The 14871-nt window shown below is 50.2% G+C and overlaps 1 protein-coding gene across 3 annotated transcripts in view; it reads left to right on the top strand.

The window, feature by feature from the left end:
• iqgap1 (IQ motif containing GTPase activating protein 1) overlaps window positions 1-14871 on the top strand; it is a 58670-nt gene that overhangs the window by 19584 nt on the left and 24215 nt on the right. For all 3 annotated transcript variants that reach the window (XM_061043467.1, XM_061043458.1, XM_061043449.1), the window contains exons 13-15: window positions 104-264; window positions 484-608; window positions 752-915. In XM_061043467.1, the coding sequence (XP_060899450.1) occupies window positions 104-264; window positions 484-608; window positions 752-915 (450 nt within the window). The remainder of the gene's footprint in view (window positions 1-103; window positions 265-483; window positions 609-751; window positions 916-14871) is intronic.

Genomic DNA, 14871 nt, shown 5'->3' with positions numbered 1-14871 from the left:
CATATACACACACACAGCAGGTAATGGTGAACCTTTAGTATGTTGTTGAGTTTCTGGTATTTGGCAGTTTGATGAATGAGGACAATGTTTATGTGTCCTGCAGGGTGCGCTGTTACACCCCGAGCTGCTGGTTGCCGTGGAGATGCTGTCAGCAGTGGTGCTGATGAACGAGGCGATGGATGTGGGAGACAGAGCGGCGCTGTGGAAACAGCTGAGCAGCTCAGTGACCGGGTTGAGTAACGTGGAGGACGAATACGCACAGAGGTGATCACACACACACACACATCAATGCACAAACACACAGATATACACACACACACAGACATGGAAAAACATTCACACACACACACATCAACGCGCACACAAACACACACACACTAGTGACAGTGACTAAATCAAGTCATTGATTTCTGAGATTTCAAAGGTGTATTTTTATTCCCTGAGGCTATGCGTGTGTGTGCGTTGATGTGTGTGTGTTTTCAGATACATGGATGAGCTGATGCGTCTGAAGGCAGCAGCTAGAGAGCAGGGCTGTGATTTCCTCACCTGGAACGATATTCAGGCTTGTATAGACGGAGTGAACCTGAGTGTGCAGGAGGAGCATGAACGTAAGACACACACACACACACACACACACACACACAGACACACACACATCAACGCACACGCAAACACACACACACAGAGACATGTTTTTAAATATTACTAAACAAACACACCTGAGACGATCATCTGAGGTGTGTGTTTGCAGGTATTGCTGCCATCGGCCTGATCAATGAGGCTCTGGATGAAGGAGACCCCATGAAGACGCTCGCCATGCTGCAGAACGCGTCAGCCAAACTCACTGACGTTGACCCAGCTGTGGCTCAGCACTACCACGACATCCTGCTGGAGGCCCGCCGCGAGAAAGCTCATGTATGTAACACCCAATGTACACATAAAGTACACACAATGTACACACAATATACACACAATGTACACACAATATACACACAATGTACACACATTATACACACACAATGTACACACAATGTACACACATTATACACACAATGTACACACATTATACACACAATGTACACACATTATACACACACAATTTACACACAATGCCATCCCGAGAGTTCCGTTCGGATCTGGTAGTGATCAGTTCTCCAGGCTGGAACCTAGCCTGTGGTTGAGTCCCACCTTCACCCCTCTGGTTCTGTTGTCTATTCTGCTGGTGACATTCACTTCGGCTTATTCCTAGCACGAGTTAGGTAACTATCGTGTGTCACAAACCACGGACGTAAGCGTGTCTCCCAAACCTCCTGTGCGAATTTCTTGATCTCTTTCATACTAAGCTGATGTGTACGACTATGCATGGTGACATCTGACTGCACGCAGCCATTCAGATTGTGCATGAAGATGGACTTGAAAGATTGGTTCTCTTCCAAACCTGGAGCCTTTCGTCCCTGGAAATATGCAGATCTTAGGCGCCAGTAATAATCTTTGGGGGCCTCATGCATAAGTGCAAGACACTGAAAGCACTAAGAAGGGCAGATGCAGGGTCAGTGTAGGTGGAGTATTCCTGGTGCAAAGCATTGCAGAGCGCAGAGTACTGGTCTTTGATCTCAGGCTGAAGGGTAGTCGTGAAGTCATGGACACTCTTGGAAGTTGTCTTCCAGATCAGCCTGAGTTTTTCTCTTGTGGATAAATCAGGTAAATCACTGAGACACAGGTTAATCGCTCCGAGGTAGTCATTGATGCAGAGGTTTGAGTTATCTGGATCAAACCGCTCTACATCCTTTGCCATAGATTCAATGAGCATTCTTTGATCTCTGGGTAAAAGGGAGCCATCCGAGTCATCTGAGGTTTTGATATTCCTCAGCTGTGAATCATGCGATGGGAACCTACAGGTAGCAGGAGGGGGCCTGGTGTTATCTCTGCCTCTGGGAGCTGAGAAGTCACCCCCCTTCCTATGTGGTGATTCAAACCTGTGAAGGTGTGAAAAGGTGTCACAGCTGTCAGGGAACTGGGGCGTTTCACCAAAGGGCGGGGCTCCACAGTCAAAGTCCGGGAAAACTAGACTTATTTCCTCAGTCCTTGGGTTATCCTGGCTGCTCTGTTCTGAGCTTTTTCAGCAGGGTTGTTTGATCTCTTAAGGGGCTTGGTCCAAGATCAGAGTCATATCCTGACCATATGTCTTACCTGTGCTCCCTGAATTAGTTCAAACACTTCCAACACTTTCTGCTCTCATACATTCTGTCTTTATTAGGGGTGGTCCTGGCTCGATGGTTGACAAGATCAACTAGATCCTTCAACTTCTTATCACTAATGCTAATTGAATAGCTATATAGGTTGGCACTCTCCTCTGAGGAGAGGTGTGACAGACCAGCAACCGTTTCTTGCAGTGCTGCGTGGTCTGATCCAAAAGGAGTCTCAGCTCCCGGCTCACAAAGGGTCTAGGTACATATTTAGGGCCCGGGCACCGACTTAAGAGCGAGGAACCTATTGAAACTGAAGGAATTATTATTATTTTTATCATCTGATTATTAGGTCCCCTCCAATGAGAAGAGAGGGGTTTAGGTCCCCCCTTTTCTTCATGCGTAGGTGTGAAGTATTGCAGAGGATTCTGGGAGTAGGAGTCCTTTAGGTCTCTTTGTGATCCCAGTGAATAACTCAAATGAGGCTTCTCAAAGAGATGCAGGCCCAAGTCCATTATTTGCCTGTCTTAAGCCTGGATGGCCCAACACACACAATATACACACAATATACACACAATGTACACACAATGTACACACAATATACAGATGTTTTCTTGTTGTTTTCAACAAATATGGATCCAAAGTGAGGTCAAAGAGCTCAAAGGAACGGTAACAAAGGTCAATGTGTGATGTCATAAGGTGGATATTTCTTTGGACTCGTCAGCTGAGCTGTCTGAGAGTTTGTTAAAGTGAAATGAGACATTCAAAGATGCAGCAGTGTCCTTCTTTTACATCACTGAGACTACAGGGAGACACTGAGGACCACTATCTACGGAGAGCCTGAAGGGACAAACATGAGATGAATTAATTAACTCATTTCAGACAATAATAAATCCAGATAACTAGTTAATGCTAATAATGACCGACCTTGAACACATCATGAGGAAACTTAGAACACTTTATAAAACATCAGAGGAGAGAAAAACTGTTTTCTGCAGATTTCACAGATGCAGGAAATAAGTCGCCTCGGTCGTCTGCTTCCTTAAAAGGGCAGAAAATCGACCACAACACACACACACACACACACATACATACACACTCTCCTTGTTTAGGGCAATGAGGTAATAACAGGAAGTAGTTACAGCAGCTGAATGTGGAGACACACCTACAGGTCTGAGTTGACCTGTTGATCACTATTTCTTTTGAACTTCACTTTCTCCACCTCATTTCTACTTCTCCTTCTTTCTGAACTTTTCTGAAGAATGACTCTTTCTTCTTCTGCAGCTCACAGGCCTTTCGGGGGGGGGGGGGGGGGGGGGGGGGGCGTGTCCTGCAGGAAGTGTTTCTGTGCATGTAAAGCTGTGATAGGCTGTCTGATCTTTCATATCTAAAGTGTGACATCATGTTTAACCTGGTCCTGATTGGACAGGCTGTAAGCTGCAGTGAGGTCTGAGTCTGTTTCAGGTGATCTGAGGCCGTCATGGGAACAAAACAGTGTGCTATCTGATCCTGTGGTTCAGTTTGTGAATGACTTCTGTGTGTCGCTTCATAACTGCAGAATTACAACAGACAGGTCAGAGACAGACGGGCAGTCAGAGACAGACGGGCAGTCAGAGACAGACAGGCAGTCAGAGACAGACAGGCAGTCAGAAACAGACGAACAGTAAGAGACAGACGAGCAGTCAGAAACAGACAGGCAGTCAGAAACAGACAGGCAGTCAGAAACAGACGAACAGTAAGAGACAGACGAGCAGTCAGAAACAGACAGGCAGTCAGAAACAGACAGGCAGTCAGAAACAGACGAACAGTAAGAGACAGACGAGCAGTCAGAAACAGACAGGCAGTCAGAAACAGACAGGCAGTCAGAAACAGACAGGCAGTCAGAGACAGACGGGCAGTCAGAGACAGACGGGCAATCAGAGACAGACGGGCAGTCAGAGACAGACGGGCAGTCAGAAACAGACGGACAGTCAGAGACAGACGGGCAGTCAGAGACAGACGGTCAGACAGAGACAGACAGGCAGTCAGAAACAGACGAACAGTAAGAGACAGACGAGCAGTCAGAAACAGACAGGCAGTCAGAAACAGACAGGCAGTCAGAGACAGACGGGCAGTCAGAAACAGACGGACAGTCAGAGACAGACGAACAGTAAGAGACAGACGAGCAGTCAGAAACAGACGGGCAGTCAGAAACAGACGGGCAGTCAGAGACAGACGGGCAGTCAGAAACAGACGGGCAGTCAGAGACAGACGAGCAGACATAGACAGACGGGCAGTCAGAGACAGACGGGCAGTCAGAGACAGACGAGCAGACAGACGGGCAATCAGAGACAGACGAGCAGTCAGAGACAGACGGGCAGTCAGAAACAGACGGACAGTCAGAGACAGACGGGCAGACAGAGACAGATGAGCAGACATAGACAGACTGGCAGTCAGAGACAGACTGGCAGTCAGAGACAGACGAGCAGACAGACGGGCAATCAGAGACAGACGAGCAGTCAGAGACAGACGGGCAGTCAGAGACAGACGGGCAGTCAGACAGGCAGTCAGAGACAGACGAGCAGACAGACAGGCAGTCAGAGACAGACGGGCAGTCAGAGACAGACAGGCAGTCAGAGACAGACAGGCAGTCAGAGACAGACGAGCAGACAGACGAGCAGTCAGAGACAGACAGGCAGTCAGAGACAGACAGGCAGTCAGAGACAGACGAGCAGTCAGAGACAGACGGGCAGTCAGAGACAGACGAGCAGTCAGAGACAGACGGGCAGTCAGAGACAGACAGGCAGTCAGAGACAGACAGGCAGTCAGAGACAGACGAGTAGACGAGGCCTGCGTAAACATCAGAGTCTGCACACACTCCACTGACACACTGAACACTATGAACAGACGGTGCTCTCGTCGTCGCCGAGGAAATGTGTACGCTGATTGGCCTTCCTGACACAGAGTCACACTGTGAGCAGCGTCACAGACAGACAGAAACAGGATGTCATTACGGGGGCTTGGGTTCCTGGTTTTTGTTTTCCACACAGACTGTTTCTCCTGCTGATCTGGGATTTCAAACAGTAACCAGAACACTTTCATATTAAAATCTAGACCCCAGAGTACAGAGTGGACCTTTTTAAAATCTAGACCCCAGGGTACAGAGTGGACCTTTTTAAAATCTAGACCCCAGAGTACAGAGTGGACCTTTTTAAAATCTAGACCCCAGGGTACAGAGTGCACCTTTTTAAAATCTAGACCCCAGAGTACAGAGTGGACCTTTTTAAAATCCAGACCCCAGAGTACAGAGTGGACCTTTTTAAAATCTAGACCCCAGGGTACAGAGTGGACCTTTTTAAAATCTAGACCCCAGGGTACAGAGTGGACCTTTTTAAAATCTAGACCCCAGAGTACAGAGTGGACCTTTTTAAAATCTAGACCCCAGGGTACAGAGTGCACCTTTTTAAAATCTAGACCCCAGAGTACAGAGTGGACCTTTTTAAAATCCAGACCCCAGAGTACAGAGTGGACCTTTTTAAAATCTAGACCCCAGGGTACAGAGTGGACCTTTTTAAAATCTAGACCCCAGAGTACAGAGTGGACCTTTTTAAAATCTAGACCCCAGGGTACAGAGTGCACCTTTTTAAAATCTAGACCCCAGAGTACAGAGTGGACCTTTTTAAAATCCAGACCCCAGGGTACAGAGTGGACCTCCTTAAGTTGAAGAGTCCTCTTGTTCTTTGAAAGTTTTACTTTATGACCTCGAGGTTTGACAGAAAGTTATATAAGAAACAGACGAATATTGAATTCAGCTTTCACTTCTTCTTTCCATGATGTGTTATTAGCTACAGCCAGCAACACACACACACACACACACACACACACACTCTGACACCACACCCTGTCTGCAGTGACTAAACACACACACACACACACACACACACACACACACACACACACACACACTGCGTCTTTCTTTTCCCCCGAAGCACCATAAAGGGCGGGACACATGGAGGGTAGAACGTGGAGGTTCAGGTTTCCTGTTTCAGAAGTCTCCATGAGACAGACAGAGGGTGCCCTCTGTGTGCAGTCTGGTGTAACTACGCCTCAAAATAACAAGTCTGATATAAATGTTTGTGTGTGTGGGGGTGCACCAAAGTGCCTCCACAATCTATCAGTAGTCAGTAGACAGTACGACCTCACTTGTGTACTGCACAAGGAGAAAATCCGGTATGGCATGATGGGCAATCTTAACAAAATGTTAAGCATCTGAATAGAATAGAATAGAATAGCAGCTCTGGCAGCCTTTTTTGGATTATCTTGCCCGATTGGACAGAGTTCCCGGACAGAACTGATTTTACTGCTCACCTCTCTTTAAACGTTTGTGTTAAGAAACATTGCGCTAGTGATGCAATGTAGCATAATGTCCTGCAATGGAAGCCCTGTTTTGTTTTTGTTTGTTTTTTCTGTCTGAATTTATTCTTTTTACTCCGTAAAACTTCCTGAAAATCTTTATAAAAACATGTTTTTTTTTTTTTAAAAAGACAGTAGACAGTACCTACTATCCGTGCTGTATAGTTTCAGTATACTGAACTGTTCAGTATTCAGTATTCTGTTCAGTATTCTGATATTTGTTCCTACTTCTTCTGATTCATCCAGTAAGGAAGTGGCGTCATTTACGTTACCCGAACCGGCCGCATTCACCTGTTTTTTTTGTGTTTGTTTTTTGTTCAGCTTTATTCAAGAAGAGTAATGCGCATATACAGTCAGGTAAACAAAAAACAATATTACAATGTAAATCAAGTAAAAGATTAAATAACTAAATAACATACTACTGAACGACCACAAGACTACTGAACGACCACGAGACTACTGAACGACCACGAGGGTTCCGACTACTGAACGACCACGAGACTACTGAACGACCACGAGGGTTCAGACTACTGAATGACCACGAGGGTTCAGACTACTGAATGACCACGAGGGTTCAGACTACTGAATGACCACGAGGGTTCAGTCTACTGAACGACCACGAGGGTTCAGACTACTGAACGACCACGAGGGTTCAGTCTACTGAACGACCACGAGGGTTCAGACTACTGAACGACCACGAGTCTACTGAACGACCACGAGGGTTCAGACTACTGAACGACCACGAGGGTTCAGACTACTGAACGACCACGAGGGTTCAGACTACTGAACGACCACGAGGGTTCAGACTACTGAACGACCACGAGTCTACTGAACGACCACAAGGGTTCAGTCTACTGAACGACCACGAGTCTACTGAACGACCACGAGGGTTCAGACTACTGAACGACCACGAGGGTTCCGACTACTGAACGACCACGAGTCTACTGAACGACCATGAGGGTTCAGACTACTGAACGACCACGAGGGTTCAGACTACTGAACGACCACGAGGGTTCAGACTACTGAACGACCACGAGGGTTCAGTCTACTGAACGACCACGAGACTACTGAACGACCACGAGGGTTCAGACTACTGAACGACCACGAGGGTTCCGACTACTGAACGACCACGAGGGTTCAGTCTACTGAACGACCACGAGGGTTCAGACTACTGAACGACCACGAGGGTTCGGACTACTGAACGACCACGAGACTACTGAATGACCACGGGGGTTTCATACTACTGAACGACCACGAGGGTTCCGACTACTGAACGACCACGAGGGTTCAGTCTACTGAACGACCACGAGACTACTGAACGACCACGAGGGTTCAGACTACTGAACGACCACGAGACTACTGAACGACCACGAGGGTTCAGACTACTGAACGACCACGAGGGTTCAGACTACTGAACGACCACGAGGGTTCAGACTACTGAACGACCACGAGACTACTGAAGGACCACGAGGGTTCAGACTACTGAACGACCACGAGGGTTCCGACTACTGAACGACCACGAGGGTTCAGTCTACTGAACGACCACGAGGGTTCAGACTACTGAACGACCACGAGGGTTCAGACTACTGAACGACCACGAGGGTTCAGACTACTGAACGACCACGAGACTACTGAACGACCACGAGGGTTCAGTCTACTGAACGACCACGAGACTACTGAACGACCACGAGGGTTCAGTCTACTGAACGACCACGAGACTACTGAACGACCACGAGGGTTCAGTCTACTGAACGACCACGAGGGTTCAGACTACTGAACGACCACGAGTCTACTGAACGACCACGAGGGTTCAGACTACTGAACGACCACGAGACTACTGAACGGCCACGAGGGTTCAGACTACTGAACGACCACGAGACTACTGAACGACCACGAGGGTTCAGACTACTGAACGACCACGAGGATTCAGTCTACTGAACGACCACGAGGGTTCAGACTACTGAACGACCACGAGGGTTCAGACTACTGAACGACCACGAGTCTACTGAACGACCACGAGGGTTCAGACTACTGAACGACCACGAGGGTTCAGACTACTGAACGACCACGAGGGTTCAGACTACTGAACGACCACGAGTCTACTGAACGACCACAAGGGTTCAGTCTACTGAACGACCACAAGGGTTCAGTCTACTGAACGACCACGAGTCTACTGAACGACCACGAGGGTTCAGACTACTGAACGACCACGAGGGTTCCGACTACTGAACGACCACGAGGGTTCCGACTACTGAACGACAACGAGGGTTCAGTCTACTGAACGACCACGAGACTACTGAACGACCACGAGGGTTCAGACTACTGAACGACCACGAGGGTTCCGACTACTGAACGACCACGAGGGTTCAGTCTACTGAACGACCACGAGGGTTCAGACTACTGAACGACCACGAGGGTTCAGACTACTGAACGACCACGAGGGTTCAGTCTACTGAACGACCACGAGGGTTCAGACTACTGAACGACCACGAGTCTACTGAACGACCACGAGGGTTCAGACTACTGAACGACCATGAGGGTTCAGACTACTGAACGACCACGAGTCTACTGAACGACCACAAGGGTTCAGTCTACTGAACGACCACGAGTCTACTGAACGACCACGAGGGTTCCGACTACTGAACGACCACGAGGGTTCAGTCTACTGAACGACCACGAGGGTTCAGACTACTGAACGACCACGAGGGTTCAGACTACTGAACGACCACGAGGGTTCAGACTACTGAACGACCACGAGGGTTCCGACTACTGAACGACCACGAGGGTTCAGTCTACTGAACGACCACGAGGGTTCAGACTACTGAACGACCACGAGGGTTCCGACTACTGAACGACCACGAGGGTTCAGTCTACTGAACGACCACGAGGGTTCAGACTACTGAACGACCACGAGGGTTCCGACTACTGAACGACCACGAGGGTTCAGTCTACTGAACGACCACGAGGGTTCAGACTACTGAACGACCACGAGGGTTCGGACTACTGAACGACCACGAGACTACTGAACGACCACGGGGGTTTAATACTACTGAACGACCACGAGGGTTCAGACTACTGAACGACCACGAGACTACTGAACGACCATGAGGGTTCAGACTACTGAACGACCACGAGGATTCAGTCTACTGAACGACCACGAGGGTTCAGACTACTGAACGACCACGAGGGTTCAGTCTACTGAACGACCACGAGGGTTCAGACTACTGAACGACCACGAGTCTACTGAACGACCACGAGGGTTCAGACTACTGAACGACCACGAGGGTTCAGACTACTGAACGACCACGAGGGTTCAGTCTACTGAACGACCACGAGGGTTCAGTCTACTGAACGACCACAAGGGTTCAGACTACTGAACGACCACGAGACTACTGAACGACCACGAGGGTTCAGACTACTGAACGACCACGAGACTACTGAACGACCACGAGGGTTCAGTCTACTGAACGACCACGAGGGTTCAGTCTACTGAACGACCACGAGACTACTGAACGACCACGAGGGTTCAGACTACTGAACGACCACGAGACTACTGAACGACCACGAGGGTTCAGACTACTGAACGACCACGAGGGTTCCGACTACTGAACGACCACGAGGGTTCAGTCTACTGAACGACCACGAGGGTTCAGACTACTGAACGACCACGAGGGTTCAGACTACTGAACGACCACGAGACTACTCAACGACCACGAGGGTTCAGTCTACTGAACGACCACGAGACTACTGAACGACCACGAGGGTTCAGTCTACTGAACGACCACGAGGGTTCAGACTACTGAACGACCACGAGTCTACTGAACGACCACGAGGGTTCAGACTACTGAACGACCATGAGGATTCAGTCTACTGAACGACCACGAGACTACTGAACGACCACGAGGGTTCAGACTACTGAACGACCACGAGTCTACTGAACGACCACGAGGGTTCAGACTACTGAACGACCATGAGGGTTCAGACTACTGAACGACCACGAGTCTACTGAACGACCACGAGGGTTCAGTCTACTGAACGACCACGAGACTACTGAACGACCACGAGGGTTCAGACTACTGAACGACCACGAGACTACTGAACGACCACGAGGGTTCAGTCTACTGAACGACCACGAGGGTTCAGACTACTGAACGACCACGAGGGTTCAGTCTACTGAACGACCACGAGGGTTCAGACTACTGAACGACCACGAGGGTTCAGACTACTGAACGACCACGGGGGTTCAGTCTACTGAACGACCACGAGACTACTGAACGACCACGAGACTACTGAACGGCCACGAGGGTTCAGACTACTGAACGACCACGAGACTACTGAACGACCACGAGGGTTCAGACTACTGAACGACCACAAGGGTTCAGTCTACTGAACGACCACGAGTCTACTGAACGACCACGAGGGTTCAGACTACTGAACGACCACGAGTCTACTGAACGACCACGAGGGTTCAGACTACTGAACGACCACGAGGGTTCAGACTACTGAACGACCACGAGTCTACTGAACGACCACAAGGGTTCAGTCTACTGAACGACCACGAGTCTACTGAACGACCACGAGGGTTCAGACTACTGAACGACCACGAGGGTTCAGTCTACTGAACGACCACGAGGGTTCAGTCTACTGAACGACCACGAGACTACTGAACGACCACGAGGGTTCAGACTACTGAACGACCACGAGGGTTCCGACTACTGAACGACCACGAGGGTTCAGTCTACTGAACGACCACGAGGGTTCAGACTACTGAACGACCACGAGGGTTCGGACTACTGAACGACCACGAGACTACTGAACGACCACGGGGGTTTCATACTACTGAACGACCACGAGGGTTCCGACTACTGAACGACCACGAGGGTTCAGTCTACTGAACGACCACGAGGGTTCCGACTACTGAACGATCACGAGGGTTCAGTCTACTGAACGACCACGAGGGTTCAGACTACTGAACGACCACGAGGGTTCAGACTACTGAACGACCACGAGACTACTCAACGACCACGAGGGTTCAGTCTACTGAACGACCACGAGACTACTGAACGACCACGAGGGTTCAGTCTACTGAACGACCACGAGGGTTCAGACTACTGAACGACCACGAGTCTACTGAACGACCACGAGGGTTCAGACTACTGAACGACCATGAGGATTCAGTCTACTGAACGACCACGAGACTACTGAACGACCACGAGGGTTCAGACTACTGAACGACCACGAGGGTTCAGACTACTGAACGACCACGAGGGTTCCGACTACTGAACGACCACGAGACTACTGAACGACCACGAGGGTTCAGACTACTGAACGACCACGAGGGTTCAGTCTACTGAACGACCACGAGGGTTCAGACTACTGAACGACCACGAGGGTTCAGACTACTGAACGACCACGAGGGTTCAGTCTACTGAACGACCACGGGGGTTCAGACTACTGAACGACCACGGGGGTTCAGACTACTGAACGACCACGAGGGTTCCGACTACTGAACGACCACGAGGGTTCAGTCTACTGAACGACCACGAGGGTTCAGACTACTGAACGACCACGAGGGTTCAGACTACTGAACGACCACGAGACTACTGAACGACCACGAGGGTTCCGACTACTGAACGACCACGAGACTACTGAACGACCACAAGGGTTCAGACTACTGAACGACCACGAGACTACTGAACGACCACGAGGGTTCCGACTACTGAACGACCACGAGACTACTGAACGACCACGAGGGTTCCGACTACTGAACGACCACGAGACTACTGAACGACCACGAGGGTTCAGACTACTGAACGACCACGAGACTACTGAACGACCACGAGGGTTCAGACTACTGAACGACCACGAGACTACTGAACGACCACAAGGGTTCAGACTACTGAACGACCACGAGACTACTGAACGACCACAAGGGTTCAGACTACTGAACGACCACGAGGGTTCAGACTACTGAACGACCACGAGGGTTCCGACTACTGAACGACCACGAGACTACTGAACGACCACGAGGGTTCAGACTACTGAACGACCACGAGGGTTCAGACTACTGAACGACCACGAGGGTTCAGACTACTGAACGACCACGAGGGTTCAGACTACTGAACGACCACGAGACTACTGAACGACCACGAGGGTTCAGTCTACTGAACGACCACGAGACTACTGAACGACCACGAGGGTTCAGTCTACTGAACGACCACGAGGGTTCAGACTACTGAACGACCACGAGTCTACTGAACGACCACGAGGGTTCAGACTACTGAACGACCACGAGACTACTGAACGGCCACGAGGGTTCAGACTACTGAACGACCACGAGACTACTGAACGACCACGAGGGTTCAGACTACTGAACGACCACGAGGATTCAGTCTACTGAACGACCACTAGGGTTCAGACTACTGAACGACCACGAGGGTTCAGTCTACTGAACGACCACGAGGGTTCAGACTACTGAACGACCACGAGTCTACTGAACTACCACGAGGGTTCAGACTACTGAACGACCACGAGGGTTCAGACTACTGAACGACCACGAGGGTTCAGACTACTGAACGACCACGAGTCTACTGAACGACCACAAGGGTTCAGTCTACTGAACGACCACGAGTCTACTGAACGACCACGAGGGTTCAGACTACTGAACGACCACGAGGGTTCCGACTACTGAACGACCACGAGGGTTCCGACTACTGAACGACAACGAGGGTTCAGTCTACTGAACGACCACGAGACTACTGAACGACCACGAGGGTTCAGACTACTGAACGACCACGAGTCTACTGAACGACCACGAGGGTTCAGACTACTGAACGACCACGAGGGTTCAGACTACTGAACGACCACGAGTCTACTGAACGACCACAAGGGTTCAGTCTACTGAACGACCACAAGGGTTCAGTCTACTGAACGACCACGAGTCTACTGAACGACCACGAGGGTTCCGACTACTGAACGACCACGAGGGTTCAGACTACTGAACGACCACGAGGGTTCAGTCTACTGAACGACCACGAGACTACTGAACGACCACGAGGGTTCAGACTACTGAACGACCACGAGGGTTCAGACTACTGAACGACCACGAGGGTTCAGTCTACTGAACGACCACGAGGGTTCAGACTACTGAACGACCACGAGGGTTCAGACTACTGAACGACCACGAGGGTTCCGACTACTGAACGACCACGAGGGTTCAGTCTACTGAACGACCACGAGGGTTCAGACTACTGAACGACCACGAGACTACTGAACGACCACGGGGGTTCAGTCTACTGAACGACCACGAGACTACTGAACGACCACGAGGGTTCAGTCTACTGAACGACCACGAGACTACTGAACGACCACGAGGGTTCAGTCTACTGAACGACCACGAGACTACTGAACGACCACGAGGGTTCAGACTACTGAACGACCACGAGACTACTGAACGACCACGGGGGTTCAGTCTACTGAACGACCACGAGGGTTCAGACTACTGAACGACCACGAGACTACTGAACGACCACGGGGGTTCAGTCTACTGAACGACCACGAGACTACTGAACGACCACGAGGGTTCAGTCTACTGTACGACCACGAGGGTTCAGACTACTGAACGACCACGAGTCTACTGAACGACCACGAGGGTTCAGACTACTGAACGACCACGAGACTACTGAACGGCCACGAGGGTTCAGACTACTGAACGACCACGAGGGTTCAGACTACTGAACGACCACGAGGGTTCAGTCTACTGAACGACCACGAGACTACTGAACGACCACGAGGGTTCAGACTACTGAACGACCACGAGACTACTGAACGACCACGAGGGTTCAGTCTTCTGAACGACCACGAGGGTTCAGACTACTGAACGACCACGAGACTACTGAACGACCACGAGACTACTGAACGACCACGGGGGTTCAGTCTACTGAACGACCACGAGACTACTGAACGACCACGAGGGTTCAGTCTACTGAACGACCACGAGGGTTCAGACTACTGAACGACCACGAGTCTACTGAATGACCACGAGGGTTCAGACTACTGAACGACCACGAGACTACTGAACGACCACGGGGGTTCAGTCTACTGAACGACCACGAGACTACTGAACGACCACGAGGGTTCAGTCTACTGAACGACCACGAGACTACTGAACGACCACGAGGGTTCAGTCTACTGAACGACCACGAGACTACTGAACGACCACGAGGGTTCAGACTACTGAACGACCACGAGACTACTGAACGACCACGGGGGTTCAGTCTACTGAACGACCACG

The sequence above is a fragment of the Labrus mixtus genome, chromosome 1, assembly GCF_963584025.1.
Source record: "Labrus mixtus chromosome 1, fLabMix1.1, whole genome shotgun sequence".
Taxonomy (NCBI): domain Eukaryota; kingdom Metazoa; phylum Chordata; class Actinopteri; order Labriformes; family Labridae; genus Labrus; species Labrus mixtus.
The sequence above is the reverse complement of the archived record's forward strand: the minus strand, read 5'-3'. Positions and strand labels throughout refer to the sequence as shown.